The 25,938-nt window shown below is 44.4% G+C and overlaps 1 protein-coding gene across 1 annotated transcript in view; it reads left to right on the forward strand.

Annotated features, from left to right (window-relative positions):
* Window positions 1–2,932: 2,932 nt before the first annotated feature.
* The window catches only part of LOC132573594 (hexokinase HKDC1), a 28,589-nt gene continuing 5,583 nt past the window's right edge, over window positions 2,933–25,938 (forward strand). The window contains exons 1-15 of the mRNA XM_060241163.1: window positions 2,933–3,141; window positions 8,811–8,973; window positions 10,462–10,610; window positions 11,506–11,625; window positions 13,573–13,668; window positions 15,801–15,900; window positions 16,148–16,331; window positions 16,443–16,598; window positions 17,451–17,684; window positions 19,567–19,871; window positions 20,653–20,801; window positions 20,899–21,018; window positions 22,547–22,642; window positions 23,975–24,074; window positions 24,693–24,876. Coding sequence (XP_060097146.1) covers window positions 3,079–3,141; window positions 8,811–8,973; window positions 10,462–10,610; window positions 11,506–11,625; window positions 13,573–13,668; window positions 15,801–15,900; window positions 16,148–16,331; window positions 16,443–16,598; window positions 17,451–17,684; window positions 19,567–19,871; window positions 20,653–20,801; window positions 20,899–21,018; window positions 22,547–22,642; window positions 23,975–24,074; window positions 24,693–24,876 — 2,219 coding nt within the window. The 5' untranslated portion in view covers window positions 2,933–3,078. The remainder of the gene's footprint in view (window positions 3,142–8,810; window positions 8,974–10,461; window positions 10,611–11,505; window positions 11,626–13,572; window positions 13,669–15,800; window positions 15,901–16,147; window positions 16,332–16,442; window positions 16,599–17,450; window positions 17,685–19,566; window positions 19,872–20,652; window positions 20,802–20,898; window positions 21,019–22,546; window positions 22,643–23,974; window positions 24,075–24,692; window positions 24,877–25,938) is intronic.

The raw sequence follows: 25,938 nt of genomic DNA on the forward strand, positions 1-25,938 counted from the left end.
TGTCTTCAGTGGTGGCCTGTCACATGAGATGGGTCCAGCACACAAGATTCTTGCTGGGGAAAAGCACAGCATGGTAGCACTGGATCTAATTGTTCCACTGGACGCTGCCAATATGTTTGACAAGGAAGCCCTCTGGGTGTAGCCCTCAGTCCCCATCTCTCAACTGATCATGCCTCACCATGGTGTTGTATGGATAAAATATAGAAAGCACTTGTCTGTCAACTTGAGCTCCATGGAGTGGAATGCAAATGTAACCTGCACTTTTAGGAGGGGAAGCACTGAGGGGACTTCAGGTGTGTGGAGAAGGGCTTGAATCTGGTCTAACACGCCTGGTTCATCGTCTGCTTTGTGGAAGATGAGGGCTGTCTTGGAATGGTGGTCTAACCAAGGAACAGAGAACTCTGGAAAGGACCCTCCAGTTAGGAAGGTGTCTTCTGTGTTCTCTTCCCTTCCCCATCTGCCCCTTTCAGGAGAACTAAAAGCACCTCGCTGAACTGTCTTCTCCATATAGCTGCCAGCTCTGATTCAATGGGCAGGGGGGAGAGTGATGTCAGTGGAGGACAATGAGTCTGTTCTTAACTTCTGTGTGTAATTGTGTAGCAGTGCCCTTCAGACTGAGGTGCAAGGAAGAGATGAGGCACGCTTGTAGCGAGGCCATGGTGTTCCATGTTGAGCAACTGGCTGAGGGAACTGAAGCCTGTTTTGCACATGATGTTTCACCACAGTGAGGATAATCTCTGTGGAAGGGTAAAACGTAGACCTGCTGTGCAAGTCTCTTGAAGTCTGCTTCCCACACTGCAAAAACTGCCAGGGGCGTCTTTGGTTTTCAGAAAGCTTTAGTGTAGGTTCTTGCCTGGCTGGCAGAATGGTTTGGCTTCCCTCTTGTTTGATTGGACAGACTCCTCAAGCAGTTACGCTCACTCTGTCCAGCACAGGTAGAAGCAGATTTCAGTAAGGCCTCCCCTGCTAGAGTGGGAATGGCACATGCTGACTGGATGCTGATTTGCATCCCCATCACAATGAACCGTTAAATGCAGTGTGTCCCATGCAATCTTACCCACAGGGCTTTTCTTGGTAGAAAAAGCCCAGCAGGAACTCATTTGCATATTAGGCCACACCCCTGATGCCAAGTCAGCCAGAACTGCATTCCTGCTCAAAAAAAGCCCTGCTTACCCACACTGCAATGCATAGATGGAGAAGTCTGTTCCTTTGCATATGCGACCTCACCCGTCATATCTGGCTACTAGCTGGCCATGAAACTGCAGCTTTCGCTGGATTAGAGCCAAAATCCAGGGCAGACTTTGGTCATACGCAAGTATAGTATAACCCAGCTACTGATCAGCAGGCCTAATTCCATCTTGCTGTCATTTCTCTGATAGCGCCAGGGCTCACCTAGTAAAATCAATTGGTAATGAGTTTAAGACTTGATAACAGCATTTCTTCCTGTCACTCGATGTGTAATTAATGTATGGAACTTCCTGTCGGAAGACATGATGGAGACTACTACTTTAGAATTGTTTTAAAAGAAGGTCTGAGTAGAAGACTGGTCTGGCAGGGACTGTTCATTAACCGGGATAGTTCAATAGAACCTCTATAGGTATGGGCAGTAGAGTTCTAAGTAGCAAGTACTAGGACAAATGGGGGAGGGACCATAACCATCTCACAAGCTGGGCAGCTGGTGGCCTATTGTTGGAAACAGAATTCAGGACTTGGGGACAGATTGTGGCTCAGTGGCAGAGCATCTACTTAGCAGGCAGAAGTTTCTCAGGTTCAGTTCCCAGCATCTCCAGTTAAACAGTACCAGGCAATGTGAAAGAAGAAGAAAAAGAAGAGTTGGATTTATGCCTTGCCTTTCACTTGGCGTCTCAAAGCAGTTTACAATCTCCTTCCTTTCCTCCCCACAACAGACACCCTGTGAGGTAGGTGGGGCTGAGAGAACTGTGACTGACCCAAGGTCACCCAACTGGCTATCTAGAATCAAAGCAGGTCCTCTAGATTAGAATCTGCTGTTCTTAACCACGACATCAGACTGGCTCTCTAACATTTCAGAGAGCTGCTGCCAGTTTGAGTAGACAGTGCTGACCTTGATGGACAAATGGTCTGTTGTTGTATAAGGCAGCCTCATGGGTGCTCATGTGACTAGAGAGAGCTTGGTCTAGTCTCACATCAGGTCCTCCTTAAGAATGTGTCATGCTTGTATTGATTTCACTTTTCAGACTCTTTGATAAGAAAAGGGGGGGGGTGTTTGGCAGATGAATCTCTCTGCTAAGCAAGCAGATGTCAGGAACCAGGGATTTTTTTGCAGCAGGAACTCCTTTGCATATTAGGCCACACCTCCCTGATGTAGCCAATCCTCCAAGAGCTCACAGGGCTCTTCTTACAGGGCCTGCTGTAAGCTCTTGGAGGATTGGTGACATCAGGGAGGTGTGGCCTAATATGCAAAGGAGTTCCTGCTACAAAAAAATCCCTCAGGACTGTTCAGAAGAGCAATCTGGGCAGGGCATGAAGACATGTAAACACACAACAAACATGCCTGGGAACAAACACTGAAAAAATCTGTCAAACACCGTAGAGCTGAACTGGGGAGGGAGGGGGAGAGTGTGCACTGTTCCCATAATCCCCTCCCCGGTCATGTGTCCCAGTGAGATAATGCCCATTGAAGTGGCTTGTGTTTGTTGCTCTTTCCTCTTTGGATTCCTGCCCGTGCTGTGGGAAATCATGCTGGGTTTGGGTCAGGGGAAGAATCCTCCATAGCAACCGGATTGTTCAGAGGTAGAAATGCTGAAGTTGGGCCAATTAACTAATAATTTCTCTTCCCTTGGCAACTGGCCACCTGCTCAGTAGGAGACCGTGCTGAGCAGTGGGAGGGACTTGGAGGGGAGGGGGATCCACGGAGAGAGCAAGAGGCTGAAGTTTAATCATTGAACCAATCAGGCTGAACGGGTCGGGGGACTCTTGCTCCTTGGCTGGGAAATGGCAGGGCAGAAGGAGGGCTCCTTGGTTCTTAGGAGATGAATAAGGTCTGGAACTGGTGACATGCAGTGATCTCATCAGCGCTTGGCCCAGCAATTTGAGAAGATGTTTGCCGTACACTTGGTGGCTTTTTATTTCACAAAGCTAAAAGAGGACCAGATCAAAAAGGTAAGATTTGATTCTGCTGGCTGGTTTTAAAGTTTATTTGTCCCACACTGAGTTTTGCCTCTGCAACCATTTGGAGGTTCAAGGGCGGCTTTAGTGCTCCCTTAACGACAGAGTTCATTGGAATAGTTCAAATGTAATTGTAATGTTGTATGTGAAAACACTTCTGAGATTTACTTTATCTAAAGACTTAGTTACTGTGTAGGACTGTCATTGGTTCTTAAATTTGTACCAGTTTGCATTCTGAGCCACTGACTACCAGCTACGTGTGGCTTTGCTCACTGTACCGGATTCTCGTCTGACGAAGTGTGCTTAGAGAGAACACGAAAGCTTACATTCTGAATAAAACTAAGTTGATCTTAAAGGTGCAACTTGACTCCTATTTTGTTCTACTACTTCAGACCAACACGGCTGACGACTTGGATCTGTGTAAAACTCAGTGTCTTTAATCAATAATGGAGTGACTATAGTAACTGTTAATGGATAACGGCATATCAGGACTGAGCTACTAATCTGGAGCATAAACTTGGTCCAAGGAGTTTGGGTGACCTGGAATGTAATTCTGTTAAACTCATGTGCGGTAACTGAGCTGCCACTTAAAGATGGGCCAAGGAACCGATTCCAAACCTGTTAACATGGATGCATTCCATGCTGTCAAGGAGGAACAACCTGACAATCTAAAACATTTATAGCGCCCACCCTATGTATGCAGTTAAATCAATGGGCTTCTAAGGGCGTAATTATTTAGGATTGGATTGCTAGTGACTTAATTCCTCTTGGACTGGAATGTGTGTGTGTTTGGAGAGAGGGGGGTTAGATTCCAACAGATTACCTTTTAGAAACCTGGCCGATGTGTGTATAATACAGCACTACAAGAGGATAATGTTGTCTGTCATTGGGCAAACGTATGGCAAAATCATGCAGGGATAAGGCAATAGGGATGCTCCCTTGCTTCTCTTAAGAAGAGCCCTTCTGGATCAGACCAGTGGTCCATCTAGTCCAGCATCCTGCCTCATACAGTGGCCAACCAGTTCCTCTGGAGGGCCAACAACAGGGCACAGAGGCTGAGACCTTCCCCTGATGTTACCTCCTAGCTCTGGGATTCAGAGGTTGACTGCCTCTGAATGTGGAGGTTCCCCTCAGTCACCATGGCTACAGCCACTGACAGGCCTCTCCTTCCTGAATCTGACTAATCCCCTTTCGAAGCAGTTTATTCCATCACTACCTCCTCTGGCGGCGAATTCCAGATTTTAATCACTCTCGGTGTAAAGAAATATTTCCTTTTTGCCTGTCCTGAATTTACTTGCCCATCAGCTGCATTGGAAGCCCTCAAGTTCTAGTATTTTGGGAGAGGGAGACAAATTCCTCTTTGTGAACTCTCTCCACCCCATGCATAATTTTTAAACCTCTTATTATCATGTCCTCACCCCCTTAGGTCTGCTCTTCTCCTTCTTAGCCCATTGCCCTTTACTCTTGAGCCATGACCTGCTTGTCGTAGTGGAATGCCCAGAGCGAAACCTCTAATCTCTATGACGGCTAGCTGTTAAATGAAGCAATTGTATTACTAGGGGCAAAAGCATGAGTCAAATGATTAGCTGAAGGAACTTTTAGGGCCAGATGTTAACAATTTTTGTTTCTCAGCTTTAAAGGAGAGATGGTCTGGATTCATTTTTTTTTAAATAAGGGTGGTTTTCCTCCAATATTTTATTTGACTTTTATACTCTGTCTCTCCACCAAGAAGCAACATAGCTGGGGTTTATCCTATTGTATCCTCAGAAACAATCCTTTGAGGAAAGTTAGATAGAAATAATGTCTCACCCAGGGCTATGGGCCCAATGAGATATATGACTGAGTAGGGGCAAATTTGAACTCAAGTTTCCCACTATCCATTATACAGATTGTCCAGAAGAATTAAAAGTCGAGTGCAGCTGAAGAATTACTGTGCATGGAAGCTGCATACAACCCCCGTCTCTGCACATCCCTGAAGAGCAGCAGCCTGCATATAAAAAAAACCAAAACCCAACACACTTTTAAATTATTCTAAATAACTACCGAAAGGCATTGTCTTCCTTGTTCAGTGATTGTTATTTTATTACTTTTTTATCTGAAGGAAGATCTTTATTTTTTCAAACCTTAATAAACCAAATGAAATAATAAAGAAAAGCATATGTATGGTTGCAATCACACCCACTAAAAATACATTTTCCATTTTCATTGCACCTTCCAAGTGGATTTTGCCAGTTCACACAGTAAAATCCTCTTAGAAAGCGAACTGAAAGGGGATTGAAAGTGCATTATTTTAGTGTATGTGATCTAGGGCTGCCAAATTCCCGTTGGGGGTGGGGGATGCCCTGCCTTGGCAGGCCTCAACCCACTGGCAGGGAGGAGGCTGCTAGGAGAGATCCTTGCCTCCCAAAGAGTCCTGTCACCATGCGGCATGTGAGGCGCCCAGAAGTGACATTCTAGGAATTTGCAGGAAACTCTATGGTTTCACGTGGGGATGCTCTAGCAATTTGGGGAAAACTCTATGGATGTCATTGCACCACACGTGCTGTGTGCGATTTCCCAGAGAGTCCCTGAAGCCTATATTGCCAACTTGGGCTTGGAAGATTCCTAGAGATTTGAGGGCAGTGTCTGGGGATGGTGGAGTTTGGAGAAAAGATGGACATCTACAGGGATGTGATGTCCATTTGGGAAAGATGTGAAAACCTGGTGGGAGGAGTCTAAGAAGGGCAGGGCTTGGCAAGGAGAGGGACTTTAGTCAGCATAATGCCATAGAGTTCACTTTCCAAAGTAGCCTTTTTCTCCAAAGGAACTGATCTGTCATCTAGAAATCAGTTGTAATCCCAGGGGATCTCCAGCTTCCACCTGGAGGTTGGCAACTCTAATCATAACCCCTTTGGGTGGGTGCATTTAAATAAAATTAACAACATCGAGAGATCTGATAACAAGATTCCTGTACTTCAACCAACTGACTCCAAAAGGATGTGGTTCTTCAGTTATGATCCGGGTATCCCCTATGGCTTCCGGGTTCTTCTGATTCCTCCAAGGCTATAAAGATGGAATGAGTTGAAGAGCTGCTTATTGTTCATAGCCTTAGAGGACAAGAACACTGACTGATGCTTAATTCAGAAGCCTTTCAAGTTCTCTTCTCCCCTCAATAATCAAGCAAATTAAAAGAGGAGCTCTCAGTAGAACTTCATTCCAGAACTTTTCTTCCCTTCCGTCTACTGGCTGCCAGCTGTCGTTACATCTGGCAGGTAAACCAGCAAAGAGTTTGATGCAAGGTAGGCCCTGCAGATACGATCACATCATCACCTCTTCATGGTCTCATTTTTCTAAAGCAAGCGAAGGTGCAGGGCATGCCCTCTGGAAAGACTACACAAATGTTAGCTTTTTGATAATATTAGGAGCCATTGTGTTTCGTTAGCCCTGATTGTTGTGCAAATGAGTTGTTGGGCTGTGTCCCACCTGGCTGTTGGCAGCTATGAGAAGCTGCTGCCTTGAGCTAGCACGTGTGTGGAAAATGGAGCAGCACAGAGGCCAATAACGCCTTTCCATTGAGTGTGGAAATTTAGGCAGAGAGAGAATGGCTTCATTGGAGGCTAAAAACAAATAAGTGAGATGCACTGAAATCTGGCCAGAGCTGCTGAGCACCCCCCCCCCCCAGACAAAGGTCCCGCCTGAGGCCCCCCCCCCCCCCGCCATTGCAGCACTGCATAAAGCAAACTACATGACTTGCTCAGCTTAGGGTTGCCAGTAGTGGATTGTGACATTCCTGGAGGTTATGGGGGATGGAACCTGGAGAGGACAGGGGTTGGGGAAGGGAAGAACTTCAGTAGAGCAGAATATCTTAGAATCCAGTTTCCAAAGCAGCCATTTTCTGGCGATCAGCTGTAATTTCGGAAGATCTCCAGACCCCACTTGGCTTGTAGGGATGCCAGCCTTTAGGTGGGACCTGGGAATCCCCTGGGATTACAGCTCATCTCCAAGACTACATAGATCTGTTGCCTGGGAGAAAATGGATGCTTTGGAGAGTGGATGCTATGGCATTGTACCCCACTGAGGTCCTCTTGAGGCTCCACCCCCAAATCTCCAGGAGTTTCCCAATCTGGATCTGGCAGCCGTAACTCCACCATCCCCCTCTAGTGGCCAGGGGAGACTTGCCAACCCTATTCCACAGTGGACTGGGCCCTTGGAATTTCGCCACCCTTGTTCTCTCCTCACTCTGAATCCGGCTGCCTCAGAGGGACCAAGGCATCTCCTTACCTGTATATATGCAGCTCATGTGTGTACCATTCATTCTTCCATGTTTTCAGGCATCTTGAAGTGTGGGGATAGTCCAGTGTCTCCAAAATGTAACATAGAAGGTAAAAGGCAGAGGCATTGAACTCATTTGTTAGGTTACCATTGAACTCATTTGTTAGGTTGTTAAGTTACCAAGTCCCCAGCTTCCCGGAGCGTTCTTGCTCTGCTCCATTAATCTCATTCCGCAATGCCACTTTACTGCATTTTCCAGGGTCCGGGCAATGACCAAGAGGCTTCCAACTATTATCATCTATGTTTACATGGAAGTGCAGCGGATCATTTCTGCTCATTGGTTTTAAAAAGGACCAAGAATAGGCAGTATGTCCCAACTGTGCCTCATGAGTACAGAATGAATCTATTTGTTCAACATCCTTGTAAATAAAATTCTCTTCCCATGACGTCACTCTTATTCTTTGCTTTACACCAATGGCAGGCGACAGTTTCTAAAATCCATTCTATCTTATCTGTATTAGAAAAGTAAAATTTCTGTATGGTTGTAGAAATCATAAACACCTTTGCCTCTGGCATATGGGTATACTGGATACTGCAAATTCCTAGCATAAACCGACTGGCAAAATGCGTCTCTTTCTAATTATGGTAAAGCACTGCTGCTTATTGACATGACATCTTTAAAATCCAAGCCAAAAATAACCCCAAAGTATACAGATTCCCTTGGATTTCTCTTCCCTGCCCTTTCCCCAGCTCCCTGTAGACCACTCCCACATTGTCCTGCCCATTCTGTACCATCTGACATTCCTCTGTTTTGTTGTTTTACATTTAATTTTTTTACAAGCAGTCTGAGTCTAGTGAAAAAAAATGCTGGTATGGCTGGAAAAAAAAGAGAAATGACTCCCAGCTGGCACAAAGATACCAGCTGAACTGCCCTGCATTGGAGGAAGAGCAGCAGCAGACAGGTGGGCAGACAGTGTCTGAAGCCAGCAGCCAGCCGTTGGAGAAGCCATGGAGGGTGCTGTCTTCAGAGCTGGCCATGCTGGTGGGGTGCTGGACCTGCTTAAGGAGAGGCACCGGATGCTATGCTGAAAATTTGGGGCCTCTGTCTCAAAAAACAGCCCCCAGATACCCACAATCAATTCTCCATTATACCTTAGTGGAATCAGTCTCCATAGGGAATAATGGAGAGCCCAGCAGACATTTTCCTCCCCCTCCTCTGCTTTCTGATGACCCTGAAGTGGGGGGAGAGCCTCCAAACTGGGGGATCCCCTGCCCCCGCCTGGAGATTGGCAACCCTATGACAATCCTACATGGGTCACTAACTAGTACAACTTCCCTGGTTCAGATCCCTCTGCCTATTTTTCATTAAAGGAACTAACAGTAACAGCAATACCTGCCATGTCTTGCTCCAGGTTGATCGGTACCTCTACCACATGCGCCTCTCTGATGATGTCCTACTGGATGTGATGAAACGCTTCCAGGCGGAGATGGTGAAGGGCCTGGGAAGAGACACCAACCCAACAGCTACCTTAAAAATGCTGCCAACGTTTGTGCGATCAACTCCCGATGGCTCAGGCAAGTGGCCATTTTAGATTTATTCCACCATCTTATTGTAGGGAGGTTTGTGGTAAACTATGCTGGGATTTTCCAAAGAAAATGCTAAGCAATCAGGGAGGCAGAATCGTGAAGGAGAGAGAGAACTGTGAAGTCTTAGGAGCTGGTTGAACAGCAGGGACATGCTACTGCTTGCCTCTCTTTTGAGATTGTGGTTCTAGTCGTCTAAGCAGGCACTTCAAGACTACTGAAGAAATGTCAGGAGATGGGATTGTATTTTCTGTTTTAGTTCAAAATGCATTTCAGTTGAACTGTCTAGGGCTAGTATGTCCCAGAGTGGACATGCCTCTTATTCTTTTTAGAGTTTCAGAACAGAATGACCTTGTAGCAGTTTAGCCCCTTTCTGCCATTATACTGAGGGTGGAGTCCTCTGAGAAAAGATGATCCTGAGGGTGGAGTACACACCTGGGAAAAGATGATGGCAAGTATCTAGTCTACTCTGATCAGTGAGGAAGCCAGACTTACCAAATTATATTTTAAAAGGTTCTCATCCAGTAGGGCAGAGGATAACCCTATAGGAATTTATTTGGCATAGGTTGGGCTTCTAGCTCCAGGTTTGAACATTCCTGGAGACTTGGGGGGTGGGGTGAAGTGTGAGGAGTTTGGGTGAAGGGGAGACCTCTGTGGGGTATAATACCATAGAATCCATCCACCCTCCACAACAGCCATTTTATCCAGTCCCATCCCCACATCAAAGCCCGCAATCTCATGTTGATTGCTAGGCCATTCCTTGGGTTGTCAGCATCCAGGTGGGGCTCTGAGATCCCCCCAAACGGCAACTGATCTCCAAACTAGAGTGATCATTTCCCTTGGAGTAAATGGCTGCTTTGGGGGGGTTGATTCTAATATCCTGGCTGTACCTCCTCAGGCTTTGCCCACAAGTACCCAGTAACTTCCCGAGCCATAGCTGGCAGTCCTGTTCCTTGGGCTGCCAAGCGTCTGCTCCTGCCTGCTATGCAAGATTGATTTTTAGTTGCTTGTTTTGATAGGGTATGCTTTCCACTAGTGAAGCTTGGTGGGAATGAGAATGTCATCCCAATTTGATGGGGTGGGGAGTTACAGATGTTGATGTGTTTCCCACTGAAACAAATGGAGAGAAGAACAGATTGAAGTAGGTATGCCAATAGCGAAAAAAAAAGATGAAAACTAAAAATACTGTACGCATTCCTAAAAATGTTTCCATAATATCCAAAATTAGGCTGTCTGCAAGTGTTCTTTCTCTAGCACTGAACCACTGTGACTCAAGATGCGCTGGATCAGTAAAGTAACACCGGGCTGGTGGCAGAGGAAGCCAGGAATTGACATGAGCCTTTGGATGTCTCCTACTTTTCCAGAATGTTGATTATAAGAACCTGTTCTGGGAGCAGCAGCAAAACCCATGTGGGAATCTCAAGGTGCGCAATTAATCATGGTGTGAAGACATGATCCTATCTGTTTTTCACATTGCAGAAAAGGGTGACTTCCTGGCTTTAGATCTTGGTGGCTCCAAATTTAGAGTCCTGAAGGTCAAAGTGTCCGAAGATGGGAAGCAAAATGTTCAAATGGAGAGTCAGTTCTACCCAACACCCAAAGAAATCATACATGGAAATGGAACTGATGTAAGCATCATCTCTTACTAGGCAATTTGCTAATCACGTTGGATTGTGTCTTTGATTAGGCCAGCTTTTAGCTGTTTGAATATTTACAAGCTCCAAATCAAAAGGGCAAAGTGTCAGGATTGCAGCTCAGCAGTTGGTTCTAGAAAGCAGCGTGGCTTACTAAAAATTATGGCTGCTATATTTGACGGGCTCATGTGAATAGGTCTTAGGCAGGTTGCTTCTTAGGGTAACTAGATTACCATTAACTAGTATGCTGATCTTCTGAAGATCTGGATCAGATCCACAGCTTTCTTACTCTTACAGAAAATATATTGATTGTTAATTGTTAATAGAAGATAGAAGATATTGGATTTATATCCTGCCCTCCACTCCGAAGAGTCTCAGAGCGGCTCACAATCTCCTTTACCTTCCTCCCCCACAACAGACACCCTGTGAGGTGGGTGGGGCTGGAGAGGGCTCTCACAGCAGCTGCCCTTTCAAGGACAACCTCTGCCAGGGCTATGGCTGACCCAAGACCATGCTAGCAGGTGCAAGTGGAGGAGTGGGGAATCAAACCCGGTTCTCCCAGATAAGAGTCCGCACACTTAACCGCTATACCAAACTGGCTCTCCATACCAAACTGGCTCTCCATGTTAATGCTAATGTTAATGTTGCCACTGTTCTAAATCTTCTGTTCTTTTTGAGTGGCCCAGAATATGGGAGAGAAGGCAGAAAATGTATGACAATATGCAGGTTTTTTTTTTTTTAGCAGGAATGCACAGGAACATAGTTCCAGCTGGCTTGGCTTAATATGCAAATGAATTCCTGCTGGGCTTTTTCTACAAAAAAAAAGCCCTGATAATATGTAATAGGATACAGCAGTAACTAATAAATGTTTCTTTTCTATTCTTTGCAGCTTTTCAAATATGTCGCAGAGTGTCTCGCAGATTTCATGGAGACCAAGGACATAAAGCATAAGAAGTTGCCTCTTGGCTTTACCTTTTCTTTTCCTTGTAAGCAGAATAAATTAGAGGAGGTAAGCCCAACACTAATCCATAACAGTACTGGTGGCTTTGCACACACAGAATCAGTTTTCAGCAGAATTAATGAGAAGGGTTCTAGATAGGGTTGCCAAGTCCAATTCAAGAAATATCAGGGGACTTTGGGGGTGGAGCCGGGAGACTTTGGGGGTGGAGCCAGGAGCAAGGGTGTGACAAGCATAGTTGAAATCCAAGGGAGTTCTGGTCATCACATTTAAAGGGACAGCACACCTTTTTAAATGCCTTCCTTCCATAGGAAATAATGAAGGATAGGGGCACCTTCTTTTGGGGCTCATAGAATTGGACCCCCTGGTCCATTCATTTTGAAACTTGGGGGGTATTTCAGGAAGAGGCACTAGATGCTATACTGAAAATTTGATGCCTCTACCTCAAAAAATAGCGCCCCCCCAGAGCCATTGATACCTGCAGATCAATTTCCCATTATTCCCTATGGGAATCGTTCTCCATAGGGAATAATTGCCTAGTAGACATCCCCCCCCCCTGGTCACTTTCTGATGACCCTAAGGCGGTGGGGAGGACCTCCAAACCTGGGGATTGATAACCCTCTCTCACACATACACTTACCGGTTGGTTCCTCCACGACACATCTGAAAAGAACAGGGGCTACTCTCTCTCTCTCTCTCTCTCTTACACACACACACACACACACTTCCTCTGAAAGGAAAGCAAAACAAACTGAGGGACTGTGTTGCTGACCCTTCCCATGAAGTACTTCCTGCTCAACTTTAAAGGCACACACACACACACACATTTTGAAACGGACCTGTTTGCAGGTTTCTAAACCTGCCAGAGATCTAGAGTTGCATGGTGGCTGTGGAGGTGGGGCTTCCCCCACTGGCCAGCTGGCGGGGGGAAGCCTGTAAAACAGGGGAATCCCCTGCTGGGACCTGGGAATTGGGAAGCCTAGTTCTAGAGTGGATATGCTTATCCTAGAATGGTACAGAAGTTATTCCATAAAATTAGTGTAAGTGATTTTGTTTTTTAAAGCATTTGTCTCCTGTTTCCCAAAAAAATAAACAAACCAGTGCACAATGAAAGCAAATTCAAAAATGAAAGCAAACTCACATAAGGGTAGGATATATTGTCTAGCTGGGACTGAAGTCAGAGGGCTCAGTGCTCGTCGGTTCACTCACACTGTACTAAATGATGCATTTTGCAACTGGATTTTTGCTATTCTTAGAGTAAAAATCCAGTTGCAAAATACATTATTTAGTGTAGTGTGAAAACATCCTGTGTCTCTGGCCAAACTTTATAATGGCTCCTGGGTAAGCTTGCTGCCACCTGGAGACTGGCGACCTCCTGGAATTATAACTGGTCTCTAGGTGACAGAGATCAGTATCAGAGGAAATGTGCTTGCACACAAAAGCTCATGCTTTGAATAAAACTTTGTTGGTCCTCGTTAAAGATGCCACTGGCCTCAGACTTGGTTCTGCTGCTTCAGACCAACATGGCTACTCCCCTGGATCCACATTCATCAGTATTAATATCATTCAATTGTCAAAGGTTTTCCTTCTTTTCCTCCTTCCCTCCCTTCCTGCTGTGCTCCTGCTGCCTGCCACCTACCACCTGCCCACTGCAAGCTGCCTCCGTTCTGACTGCAAAAGTATTTGGAAAATCCACACAGTTATAAGAATCAGGGGTTGAGGCTGTAAAGGGATGGGTAGAGAGGTGGAGACAACAGATACGGGGAAGCAAGAGTGTGAGGATCCATAGTATTGCAGCACTGCACAGCAATGGGAGGGCCTCCTATAGAAATATGGGAATGTACTAAATTTTATTTTGAAATTTTTCAAGAAATCTCATTTTAGCAAAGTATGTAGTCTGTGCATTTTTGCCCAGCACCGTAAAACACTCTGCATGATGGTGCTGTGTAACTGCTGATCATTACTACTACTACTAATAATGCTTTTTTTAAAAAAAAGGGCGTGCTGCTTTCTTGGACGAAACACTTCAAAGTCCGAGGAGTGCAGCAGACTGATGTGGTGAGCTCTCTCCGCAAAGCCCTCAGGAAGCACCAGGCAAGTTTAAAGTTGAAAAAAAGATCTGGTCTTCATCTCATTTCAACGTGTGCATGTAAAAGCTTAAGTATCCATTCTGGGAGGGGAATATGCTGAAAGACCCTATAGAATAGTTGTGAGCATGTTGGACTATGAGGTTCTGCCATGAAACTCATGGAGTGACCTTGGCCCAGTCACTTTCTCTTAACATAATCTATCTACCTTACAAGGATGTTGTGAAAATTAAAGAGAAGAGGAGAAAGATGCATACATGCTGCCTTGAGCGCCTTAGAAGAAGATGATATTGGATTTATATCCTGCCCTAGACTCTGAATCTCTGAGTCTCAGAGCTGTCACGATCTCCTTTACCTCCCTCTCCCCCCCCCCCCCCCACAACAGACAACCTGTGAGGTAGTTGGGGCTGAGAAGCTCTTACAGCAGCTGCCTTTTCAAGGACAACTCCTACAAAAGTTATGGCTGACCCAAGGCCATTCCAGCAGCTGCAAGTGGAGGAGTGGGGAATCAAACCCGGTTCTCCCAGATAAGAGTCCACGCACTTAACCACTACACCAAACTTCCTCCAGGAGGAAGATAAGATAAGAAGCAGAAGAAAGCTTATCACCTTTAGGTATTGGAGTCAATGGAAAACACACTTCTGGCCAATGCTCTGCCCATTCATGTCTAAAATGGGGGTACAGGTTTATTTTTAAACAAAAATGGAGGGCAACAAAATATCCTCCTTCCGCACCTTTCCAGTGAAGTCAGGAGCAGGAGGGCTCAAGATTAAGTTCCCCTAGCCTGCACCTTTATGGCTGCTTTGGATGTGGATGGATGGACATTTATAAATACATGAAGATTTTCCCCATTTTTTGCCTTTAGCTTAATTAAATAAAAGGATTGTTTATGTTTTCCCCTTAACAAGGCCAATAAATGCTCAGGGGAGGAGTTTTGTCATGGAAATGGTGCTGGGAGGAAAAGGTCAACCCCTTTGCCTAGCAAAGCAAATAGCAAATAGCAAGCCTCTATTGGCATAAAACAGATTTAGCAGTAAAATAGCAATATAAATAATATAAAATCCTAGATTATAAAGTACATAGGGAGCTAAAATACATAAAATAAGTAAAATATATATGAGTCGAGTTGAGCCAAATTAAATAATTAAAAGATAAAATGTGGTCATTCCAGAACCATTTTCTGTCGTATTTCCATGGCCTGTTGAAGAAATCTAGCCACCATTAAAGTTACCTCAGCGCAAGTGTCATTTAAAAGTTTGTGGACTTTGCCTGAATCAGCACAGCCCAACATATCTGCTAAGATATCTTTCAAGTATATACAACGAATATCATCATAAAGAGGACAGTTCCGTAGTACATGGGAAATAGTTTCAATACACTTGGAATTACAAAGACAGTGTCTATTAGAGTACTCAATCCTGTTAAATCTACCAAATAGGATAGCAGATGACAATGCATTACATATCGTTAATTTTGATTGGACACCTTCAATGTTATTATCCAAGGCTGTGATCAACACTGGGACCAGCTTTTAATTGCTACTGATTCAGAAGTATATGAGAGAATGGTTTGCTGCCATAATTTAGACAAGGAAGTCATTCGAGATTGTCATGGCTTCACAAATACACCTACATGGATCCTTTTTAACGCACATTGATTTTTTTACATTATGATAAAACCCCCCACAATCTCCACTGCCAGACACACCAGGCTTCTGAATAGAAAGCTCTGCCATGATCTAGTAGATCATTCCCCCGCCTCCCCAATTTTCCCCACAGATTAAAATTTTGCTATATTTCTCAACTTTATTTTTCTGATAATTTCCCACCCCATCTTACATGATGGTTTTCCCATGTCTGACATATGTCATTATTGTATTTCGTTATCATTTCATTATTGTTCACAAAGTCATATTGGTTTATTGAGCGAGCAACTAATAATTACGTAAAAGAATTACATATGTCTGCTAGAACCTTAAGTTTGGAAAATTAGTTTATCTTGAAAGTATCTAATTACTTGGCTGAATTAGTTCTATTGAAAGCTCTCTGTGTGTGTGTGTGTGTGTGTGTAGAGAGAGAGAGAGAGAGAATTGTTTGATTCTTTTTAAATTTTACTAATGTCTTGCATCTGTTCTCTTAGGACATTGACGTAGATGTCCTCGCCTTGGTAAATGACACTGTGGGAACCATGATGACCTGCGGATATGATGATCAACGGTGTGAAGTTGGGGTTATTATTGGTAATTCTGTAACATCTCTTAAGAAGCAGAGCTAACTTAGCTTAAGCTGAAGTGTTTTATAACTGAAACCCACTGGGCATAGAAGTGGATGCTGGATTCCATAAAAACTGGAGGCAAAGAAAAAGTTTTCTTAGAAGAATAACGAAGTTCCATTCCTACTTTTTAAAAAACTGTGAGGTTATATATATATATATGTGTTTCTCTCTCCACCCCCCACCCCGCCCCAAACTGAATCTGACGGACTCAGGAACAGGCACCAATGCTTGCTACATGGAGGAGATGAGCAATATTGACCTTGTGGAAGGTGATGAAGGGAGGATGTGCATCAACACTGAATGGGGAGCCTTTGGAGACGATGGCTCATTAGAAGGCATTCGGACTGAGTTTGACAGAGAGATTGACTTGGGTTCTATTAATCCTGGGAAACAATTGTAAGTTTAGTCTTGGAGCGGGAATAAATATTTCTAATGCTATATAGCTGGTAGACACAGGCTTATTTGGACACCTTCACATTATGTAACCCCACTTTTGTTCAATCACAGATTTGAGAAGATGATCAGTGGATTGTATTTAGGAGAACTTGTCAGGCTTATCCTTCTGAAAATGGCAAGGGAAGGCTTGCTTTTCAATGGGAAGTTATCAACAGATCTCTGCACTAAGGGCAAGATTGAGACGAGACATGTCGCTGCCATGGAAAAGTAAGAAGCCTTAAGATTGCTTTCTGTGAATGGAGCTAGTTTAGTTCTGCCGTGACCCGTATAAACACTATGCCCTATTGTTGGGTAGCTTGATTCTGTCATCAGCTTTAGTGGAGTGACGTGGCAACCCCAGAGAAATCAAGTCAGAGGTGCATGTAGAGGCCAGAGGCAGCAATGATGCCATTTTGGCAGGACCTTTTCAGTGGCAGCCCCACAATTATGGAGGTGTTCTCAAGGAGGTGTGCCTGGCTCTCTTACTTTTGATCTTTAGGAATAGGGTTGCCAGTTCTGTGTTCAGAAATACCTTGAGATTTTGGGGGGTGGAGCCTGGGGAGGGTGGGGTTTGGGGATGGGAGGGACCTCAGCAGAGTATCATGCCATACAGTCCGCCTTCCAAAATGGCCATTTTCTCCAGGGGATTTGACTTCTTTCACCTGGACATCAGTTGCAATAGCGGGAGATCTTCCACCTCCACCACCACCTGGAGGCTGGCAACGCTCTTTAGGAGGCAGTTGAAGATGGTTTTGTTTAAGACAGCATTTGATTAAAGCAGTACTAAATAGTGATTTCAAAGTTTGGTTTTATGTAATCTATTTTATGTATTAATACTGTAGGCTGCCTTGAGCCCCATATGGAAAAAAGGCAGCAAATAATTTTTTTTAATTAAATAAAAATAATAGGGCAAAGAACAACCTATGTGGTCCATAGCATTTAGGATCAGGTTTCAGGAATGGCTGTTTCTCTGGCCTGCTCATGGGTCCTGTACAAAAAGTGCTGAATATTGCTCTTCTCCCTCTGAAATGCCTCCCCCTGCCCCTTAACAATGACTCTGTTTCCTTTGTTTTGACTTAGATATAAAGAAGGTCTGAACAATACTAAAGAGATTTTGACGGAACTGGGCCTGACCCCATCTGAAGAAGACTGCATTGCCGTCCAGCATGTCTGCACCATTGTTTCGTTCCGTTCAGCCAACCTTTGTGCCTCAGCCTTGGCAGCCATCTTGACCCGCCTTCGCGAAAATAAAAAACTCACCAGGCTCCGTACAACTGTTGGCATGGATGGAACACTGTACAAGACACACCCTCAGTAAGTAGGTGATGTGGTGGGATGAGCAGGATTCTCTTCTTTCCCAGAGGGAGAAAGTACTGCTGCTTATCTGCTTGTGGCAATTTGTTAAATGTTATGCAAACATTCACAGGAAGAATGGCTATACAAAGGGATAGGCAGATTCAAGGTCTGTTAGCAATGATAGCTACATGTGAGGAAGGCTATGGCTTAATGGTAGAGTGTCTATCAGAAGGTCGAGTTCAAGACATAGCATTTCTCTGCCTGTTAACATTAGGGCCATGTGGGATCTGTTACAATTCTGCAGGGCTTGGAAGACAGAGATGTTCCACCAAGCATATGGTTGAAGATAGCAATGTTGAGGACAGTTATGGCTTTTTAACATCAACTGTTTTTAATGTCTGTGGTCTAGTCTAGTCGGTTAATCAGGCATGAACAGATGCTGGTGTACTAACTGCTTCTCCCGCTCTCCCCCTACTGTTAAAGCATTGTTAAAGCAAAGTAAACTGGGGAACTAAAATTGTATTACAGCGCCATGTGGGTTTGGGGTATTTTTAGAATAGTACTTTAGATTATTTATGATTTTATATGTATTTTATAGAACTGTGTTATACATCATCCAGAGCCTGCTTGTGGGGTGGGAAGTATAAAATCCTAAATAAATAAATATTTTTAAAAGGGATCAAATCGTATGAAGGGCTTTGGTGGGAGATTTTGGAGAGCTGCTGCCAGTCAAAGAAGACAATACTAACTTGGATGGACTGATGGTCTCTCACTTGATATAGGGCTGATTCACGTGTTCATGGATGCATAATGTTAAGAAGCCATATTGCTCTGATTTACCAGGCAGCAGGATCAAACCAAGCGGAGATCATTTTTCATTTTCATGGCTTGCTTGTGAACCTCTCAGAGAGAAGTGGTCGGCCATTGTTCAAGGCAGATTCCAACTACACAGTGTGTCTTTTAATGGACCAGGTCAGAGTTTTCCAGTCCCAGCCTGCTTTCCTTGCCATCCACCTGGCAGCTGTGGAGAACTAACCCTCCAAGCACTGCAGGCCCCAGTTTGGATTGGGACTGTGGCATGGGAGGGGAGAAGCCTCCTCCCCCAGACTATTTTCCTTAGCCAAGAGGGCTGCAGGAATGCTTTTTACCCCTCTGTGAGGTTTCGTATGCAGTATCCAGTGCCGTTGCAACCCCTGTGGGACTGTTTCAGCTGAGGAAAATGGAATGAGGGGAAAGTTTGAACCTCTTGCCCCCTTGGCATGATCCAATTCAGGCCCTGTGGTGCTCAGAGAAAGAAATTCCTTGCAGCTGCAGTGCAGAAAGGGTTCGTTGTGAAGTTTGGAATAAAACAGATCTTCATTTTGATCCTGGAAAAGGCTCTTACGGTGTCTTTGCATATGACTGCTTGAAGCTTAGATGCATAGGATCAGCACTGGCCGGGTGGTTAAAAACCATCCTAGAGATGGGCTTTCTTTAAAAAAATGACTCCTTTCATCTAACAACTTGCCTATTCCTAGAATCTGAGACTATGGTATAAAGCAATGCATCATCTGTTTAAATCAGACTAAAATATGCTTTGAAACACCAGCCTGTGGAAAACTCAGTCCTGTCCTGCAAAAGCTAACATAAGCAAGACGTTCCTGTAAAACTTTAACAGAATGCTCAAGGGAAGTTGTGGGCCAGCCATGGCACTGCTTGATGTGCTCACGCTAGATTGAGCTGGTGTGTCGAAGGCATCAGGGAAAACATGTTCCCCTTTGACATGCAAAATTGCAGTACTGTGGAAGCAAAGGGGGAAAATGTCATGTCGTGATGTGGGGAAGTTTGTATTGAAATGAGAGGATCAATGCACATTTGCAAGCGTTTAGCACACTTCATCATCATCATCTTCTTTTTAAAGGTATGCGAAGCGCCTTCATAAAGTAGTCAGGAGGCTAGTCCCCAACTGTGATGTTCGGTTTTTGCTCTCCGAGAGTGGCAGCGGGAAAGGAGCCGCAATGGTAACCGCCGTTGCCTACAGGCTGTTGTCGCAGCGCAAGCAGATTGATGAGGTCTTGGCATACTTCAGATTAAGCAAAGAGGACCTCATAGAAGTGAAGAACAAAATGAGGATGGAGCTGGAGCGTGGCCTCAAGAAAGAGACGCAACCGACAGCAACAGTGAAAATGCTGCCAACCTTTGTCTGTGGAACTCCGGATGGAACAGGTAAGATGCCATAAAAGCCTTTAATGTTCAGCTTCTGTGACTGGATATCTTCCTCTGGGCCCCTGTACATACACAGAAATAACTGTGCAAAGTCTTCTCGAGAAATTTAATAATTTTAATCCCTTCTGAGGTGAGCAGTCACAGCCTTGCCTGCACATATGTGTGGTGTATGCTAGGGATGCCAGCCTCTAGGTCAGACCTGGGGATCCCCTAGATTTACAGCTCTTCAGCTGACTACAGGGATCAGTTCCTCTGGAGGAAATGGCTGCTTTGAAGGGTGGACTTTATGGCACTGTACCCCACTGAGGTCACTGTCCTCCCCAGGCTCCATCCCCAAATCTCCAGGAGTTTCCCAGCCTTGATCTGGCCACTCTACCACCTCCTTCCATCTCCTGCCAGTGACCCTGGATACCTGGCAGCCCTAGCTGTATTTCTTTATCCCCTACTTCATGATATATGTGCTGTTCTTTTCAAGGACTTTGATAATTGTAAAATAACGTAAAATGGGGGTCTCATCATAAATAATTATAATCATATTTTACTGTTCACTAAAAATGCTTCGATTTTTCAGGCATGCTACAAAGTAATTCTGCTTTCAGTAGAACTGATCTCTCAGGTTTCCCTGTTAAGAAAAATTGTCCAAAATTATAGGTTGCAATTTAATCAGGTGCTTGAAACAAATGCATTATAAAAACTATATAGGATGGGATTTTGTTAACCTGTTGTAGGTAAAGAAAGCGAAAAGAATCATAATGAAATATGAATTGATTTTCTGTTGCAGAAAAAGGAAAATTCCTGGCCCTTGATCTTGGAGGAACAAATTTCAGAGTTTTGCTTGTAAAAATCAGAAGTGGAAGAAGCAAATCGGTCCGAATGTACAATAAAATCTTTGCCATTCCTCTGGAAATTATGCAAGGAACAGGGGAAGAGGTAAATTAAAACAACTAGTGCTTCCTTTCTTTTTCTTGATCCACATTCCATGAACAATATTGTGTTTAAAATATTTTTTCTCCCCCCCCCCCCACAGCTGTTTGATCATATTGTTCAGTGCATTGCAGAGTTTTTGGAGTATATGGGCATTAAAGGTGCGCGACTCCCTCTTGGCTTCACATTCTCTTTCCCCTGCAGGCAAGCAAGCATTGATAAGGTAAGGCATGGAATTCAAGTTTTTTGGGCTTCTTTTAATTCGGGCTGCCTCTTAGGAGCTTCAATGCACGGATCTGCGTTTTGTTTGTTGTTGCACTCTACCCTGCTGTGGACTCCCCTGATCAGATTTTTAAAAGTAGTCCTAGCATTAGTTTTATTAGGAAATGGAGAAAATCAGTGTTGTGTTAGATCAACGCTGTTAAGCTCTTTCATCTAAATTGATTTCTGCCGATGAACACACACATTTACATGAATTACCGATGCACATAGCATACACATAATGTGGTTTTTATTAAACATGTGGTTACTAGGAGAGAGAACTCTGACTAGACTTTACTCCTATGTTATTACTGTGTTGGTGCTTCCACTGGATGGGCCACTTCTACATTGTCAGGACTCCATATCTTGGTAATAACATATACAAGATGGCATAGGATTGGATGACATTGGCTACTTTTCCTGGTAGCGTTGTACTGCAGTCAGAACTGTTGGTGTGAGAAATAATCATGCAACTCAGGCCAGGGGTGGAATTCTAGCAGGAGCTCCTTTGCATATTAGGCCACACCTCCTGATGTAGCCAATCCTCCTGGAGCTTACAAAAAAAAGAGCCTTGTAAGCTCTTGGATGATTGGCTACATCAGGGTGTGTGACCTAATATGCAAAGGAGCTCTTGCTAGAATTCCACCCCTGTTTATAGCTGCTATAAGAAGTATAGGGGTGCAATTTTATATTCTTGCTTCAGGCACAAAATTAACTAATCAAGGCTCTGCCTTATGTGTCGTGGTCCTGAACTAAACGAGGCCTCTGTATACCTGGGAATCTCCAGGTGTGTAGCTGGGAACTCCAAGAATGTGTCTGTACAAAATTCATGTGTGAATGGTCAGTCCTAAGGTTTCTAGAGCTTTTTCTCCAAGTTCACTTGGTTCTTCCTCTTAGTTTTGAGACTCAACTATGAAGCAGTCATGATGACCCAATCCCACAATTTGAGGAGCCCTAGAAGCCCCAGCTAGAGAACACTAAGTGATATTTTAACTAGCTGAGTGATATTTTGGTGGTAATGGGGAAATGGTGTTGGATCTGGGCAAGAAAGGGGAAAATCCACATTTCCACAAACCTACTTTGGTCCTGACCTTCCAGGAAAGATCATATATCAAAGCAAGTTTGGGGAACAGTGCAGGGGGAAACTTGGAAAACTGGCAGAAGCATGACAATGTTGTGCAGAAGCCAAATTTCTGTCCACTGTGATGAGGAGTGGGATACAGAGCAAAAACTCTATGAGGGATGTGAACTGTTAGGTGCCTACACGCAACACTTTTTTGGCTATAAAATGAGCCTAAGGATCATCCAGTCCAAGGCAATGCTGCAGTTCTGTTCTGGGCAGAACCTTCAAATATTAAATGTTACTCTAAATTTGTAGGACATTGAAGCCAGCTGTTGTTGAAAGTGTGATCCGCTTTGAATTGTTCCACCTACTTAATCTCATATTAGTAAACTTTGTTCATTCGTTTTTTACTCTTGCCCTGTTCTAGGGAGCTCTCATTGGCTGGACAAAGGGTTTTAAGGCCACAGACTGTGAAGGAGAAGATGTTGTTGACATGGTCAGAGAAGCTATTAAACGCCGAAATGTAAGTTTTGTAGAACTCCCATTATTTTAACTTCAACTTCAGTTATCTCAAGCATGTCTCTGTGTTGGTGTAAATGGAGAATACACTGCAATTCTTAAAACAAGCTTCTGATTTTTCAAAGGTTTGGGTCACATTCCATGTCGTACTGTCTCAGGATGACTAAGGTATGGTCCATAGGTCAAACAAGGATGTAGGACAATGGGAATTTCATCTGTCTTTGGGGGGGAGGAGTGTACATTTTAGACCTCATAATTACAGGAGGAAGTTGGTGGTGATAGAAATTGCTGACAACTCACAGCCGACTTATGGTGATGCCATAGCAGGGGTGGCCAATGGTAGCTCTCCAGATGTTTTTTGCCTACAACTCCCATCAGCCCCACCAGCATGGCCAATGGCTGGGGCTGATGGGAGTTGTAGGCAAAAAACATCTGGAGAACTACCGTTGACCACCCCTGCTAGGGGTTTCAAGGCAAGAGATGAGCAGATGTTTGCCATTACCTTCCATCCCGGACTTTCCAAGTCTTCCGCATGCATGTACTAGCCAGGTCTGACCCTGCTTAGCTTCCAGGATCTTATGAGATTGCACTAGCCCGGGAGTGTCCAAATTTGCTTAACATAAGAGCCACACAGAATAAACATGAGGGAGGGAGGAAGGAAGGAAAACAGATGGAGGGGGGTGGAGGTGGAAAGAAATCAACTTTAACTTTAAATGCATTCTCCAAGCCATGGGTTGGCTTGGCTTGGATAAGTGCTTTAAAGAGAGAAATGCCTTATTCAAGCCAGCTAATGGGGTGGTGGGGGCTTCAAGAGCCACACACTGTGTGTGAAAGAGCCACATGTGGTTCCTAAGCCACAACCTGGCCACTCCTATGCTAGCCTGTGTCATAGGTTAGAGAATGTAACTTTTTTGTTATAGGAGCAAAAATGGGGGGCGGGGAGTGAATACCATTCTAGATACCCAGAATATTGGACAGGAAAAGCTGGATTCAGGTTAATGCTCTGCTGAAAGGCCCGCTAGCTGTCAAGACCCCTTAACATTTCACAAGTTGTTGTGAGGCTAAAGAAATAAAGAAATCCAGTGGCTTCATAGCATCAGACAGCAAGGTTTTTCAAAGGTTGACTCAGATTTCCTTGCAATTAAGAATGCTAGTTGTAAATGATGTAACATGTCTAAAATGGCACATACTGGTGCAAATAAATATATAGATCTGTTGTGGCACACAGTTGCTTTCTGCTGTCCTAGCCCTTGGTGCTGAACAAATTGTCCCATCTCTAAACTTACAGCATCTTTCGCACTCCAGGCAGGTTCACCAAATGAGTTTTCTGTTGCAGGAATTTGATCTGGATATTGTGGCCATTGTCAATGACACTGTTGGGACCATGATGACGTGTGGTTATGAAGACCCAAACTGTGAAATTGGCCTCATTGCAGGTAAAAATAATGCTGCGTCACCGATTATTGTGTACAGGTTTCCCAATGTGTGATGTCACACGCCACCTTAGAGTTATATATCGTGCCCCAAACTATTATACATGAAACAAAACTCCTGGCCTGCAACCCAGTGCTTTAGGGATCCTATAGTTCATATGTACAAAATGCTTTCATTTCTCATAGCATGTGCCATGGGGGGGAATAGGTGGCAGGGCTGCCAGATCCAGCTTGGAAACACCTGGCGGTTTGGGGATAGAGCCTAGGGAGGACAGGGGGGTATAAAGCTATAGACTCCACCCTAAAGCACCTGTTTTCTCCAGGGGAGCTGATTTCCTTAGTCTGAAGCTATAATTCCAGGGGATCCCCAGGTCCCACCTTGTGGCTGGTGTCCCTAACTTAGCTGCCTGATTTTGCCCTTTTGCTTTTCTAGTTAGCTTCTCTAACTGTTATTTTGCTTTTCTAGTCAACTGTCTCCAGTTCTTGAGCTTTGTAGAAAATCTTGTAGTTTCCAGGAAGCATTTCTTTATTTCCCAGTTGTCCTGCTGTTCCTCTTTCTGTCTCTACTGCTTTTTCCAGCACAAGCAGATGAAAACACACAGGGCTTTTGTTTTCTCCCAGGGACAGGCAGTAACGTGTGCTACATGGAAGACATGAAGAATATAGAAGTTGTCGAAGGGGATGAAGGCAAGATGTGCATCAATACAGAATGGGGAGGATTTGGTGACAACGGCTGCATTAATAATCTCAGGACGAAATATGACCAAGAAGTGGATGAAGGGTCATTAAACCCTGGAAAACAGAGGTAAATCGGGTGTTATTGCAAGGTCTTCAAAAAGAGCATATGCTTTGGCCAGCTGGAAGGTCTGGTGATGCAGCCAGATAATTGGATAAAACAGGAAGGCTGTCGACATATATTGTATCTGCACGGATTCATGGTTAACTCTTGGCTTCAGGCAACGGATCCACAACCCAAGGCATTTCCTGACGGTTCTAAGGGCAGAACCAGGCCTTTTTTTGAGTAGGAACATAGCTCTGGCCGGCTTGGCATCAAAGGGTTTGACCTAATATGCAAATAAGTTTCTGCTGGCCTGTGTGAAACAATGGTGATGTCAGGAGGAAGTGGCCTAATATGCAAATGAGTTCCAGCTGGGCTTTTTTGTAGAAAAAAGCCCTGGGCAGAACTATATATGACTGTAGGAAGCCTTGTCTTCAAATATGGTTCACTGCCAAACTCATGTCAAGTGAGAAGTGGAAGACAGACTACAAGTGGAGAGTGTAGAACTCTTCCCTCCAACTGCAGCTTTTCACACATAGTCGCTCTCTGTCATTTTGAGTTTGGGACTGATAAAATGTAGGTTGCCATGCCGATCTAGCCATGGGACCTAGAATTCTCCCAGAATTCCAACTGATCTCCAGATCACAGGCATCTGTTCCCCTGGGGAAAATGGCAGCTTTGGCGAACTGACTCTAGGTTATACCATAGATTCCCGGTGAAATTCCACACCAAATTCCCCTTCCACAAACTCTCCCCTAAATCTACAAGACTTTCCCAGGCCAGAGTTGGTAACCCTTAGATGGGGTGTAGAAAAAGTGGAGGGGCAAATTTTATGTGGAGAAGGAGGGAGAGTGTTGTGTTGAACTCTTTCTTCCACATGCTATTTTCTACCTATTTTCAAGTCATTTCCCCTCACGTGGGCTGACTTCCCATTCTGGAGGCTGTAGGGTTGCCAGTCCTTACCTGGCTCCTGATGGTGGCACATCGAGCAGGGAACACTCTAGGATTTGGGTTAAAAACTCTACGGCACCATTGAGTTTTTATCCAAATGTCTAGAGTGCCCCTGTGCAGCATGCCCATTGTGATTAT

Source organism: Heteronotia binoei, chromosome 6, assembly GCF_032191835.1.
Source record: "Heteronotia binoei isolate CCM8104 ecotype False Entrance Well chromosome 6, APGP_CSIRO_Hbin_v1, whole genome shotgun sequence".
Lineage (NCBI taxonomy): Eukaryota > Metazoa > Chordata > Lepidosauria > Squamata > Gekkonidae > Heteronotia > Heteronotia binoei.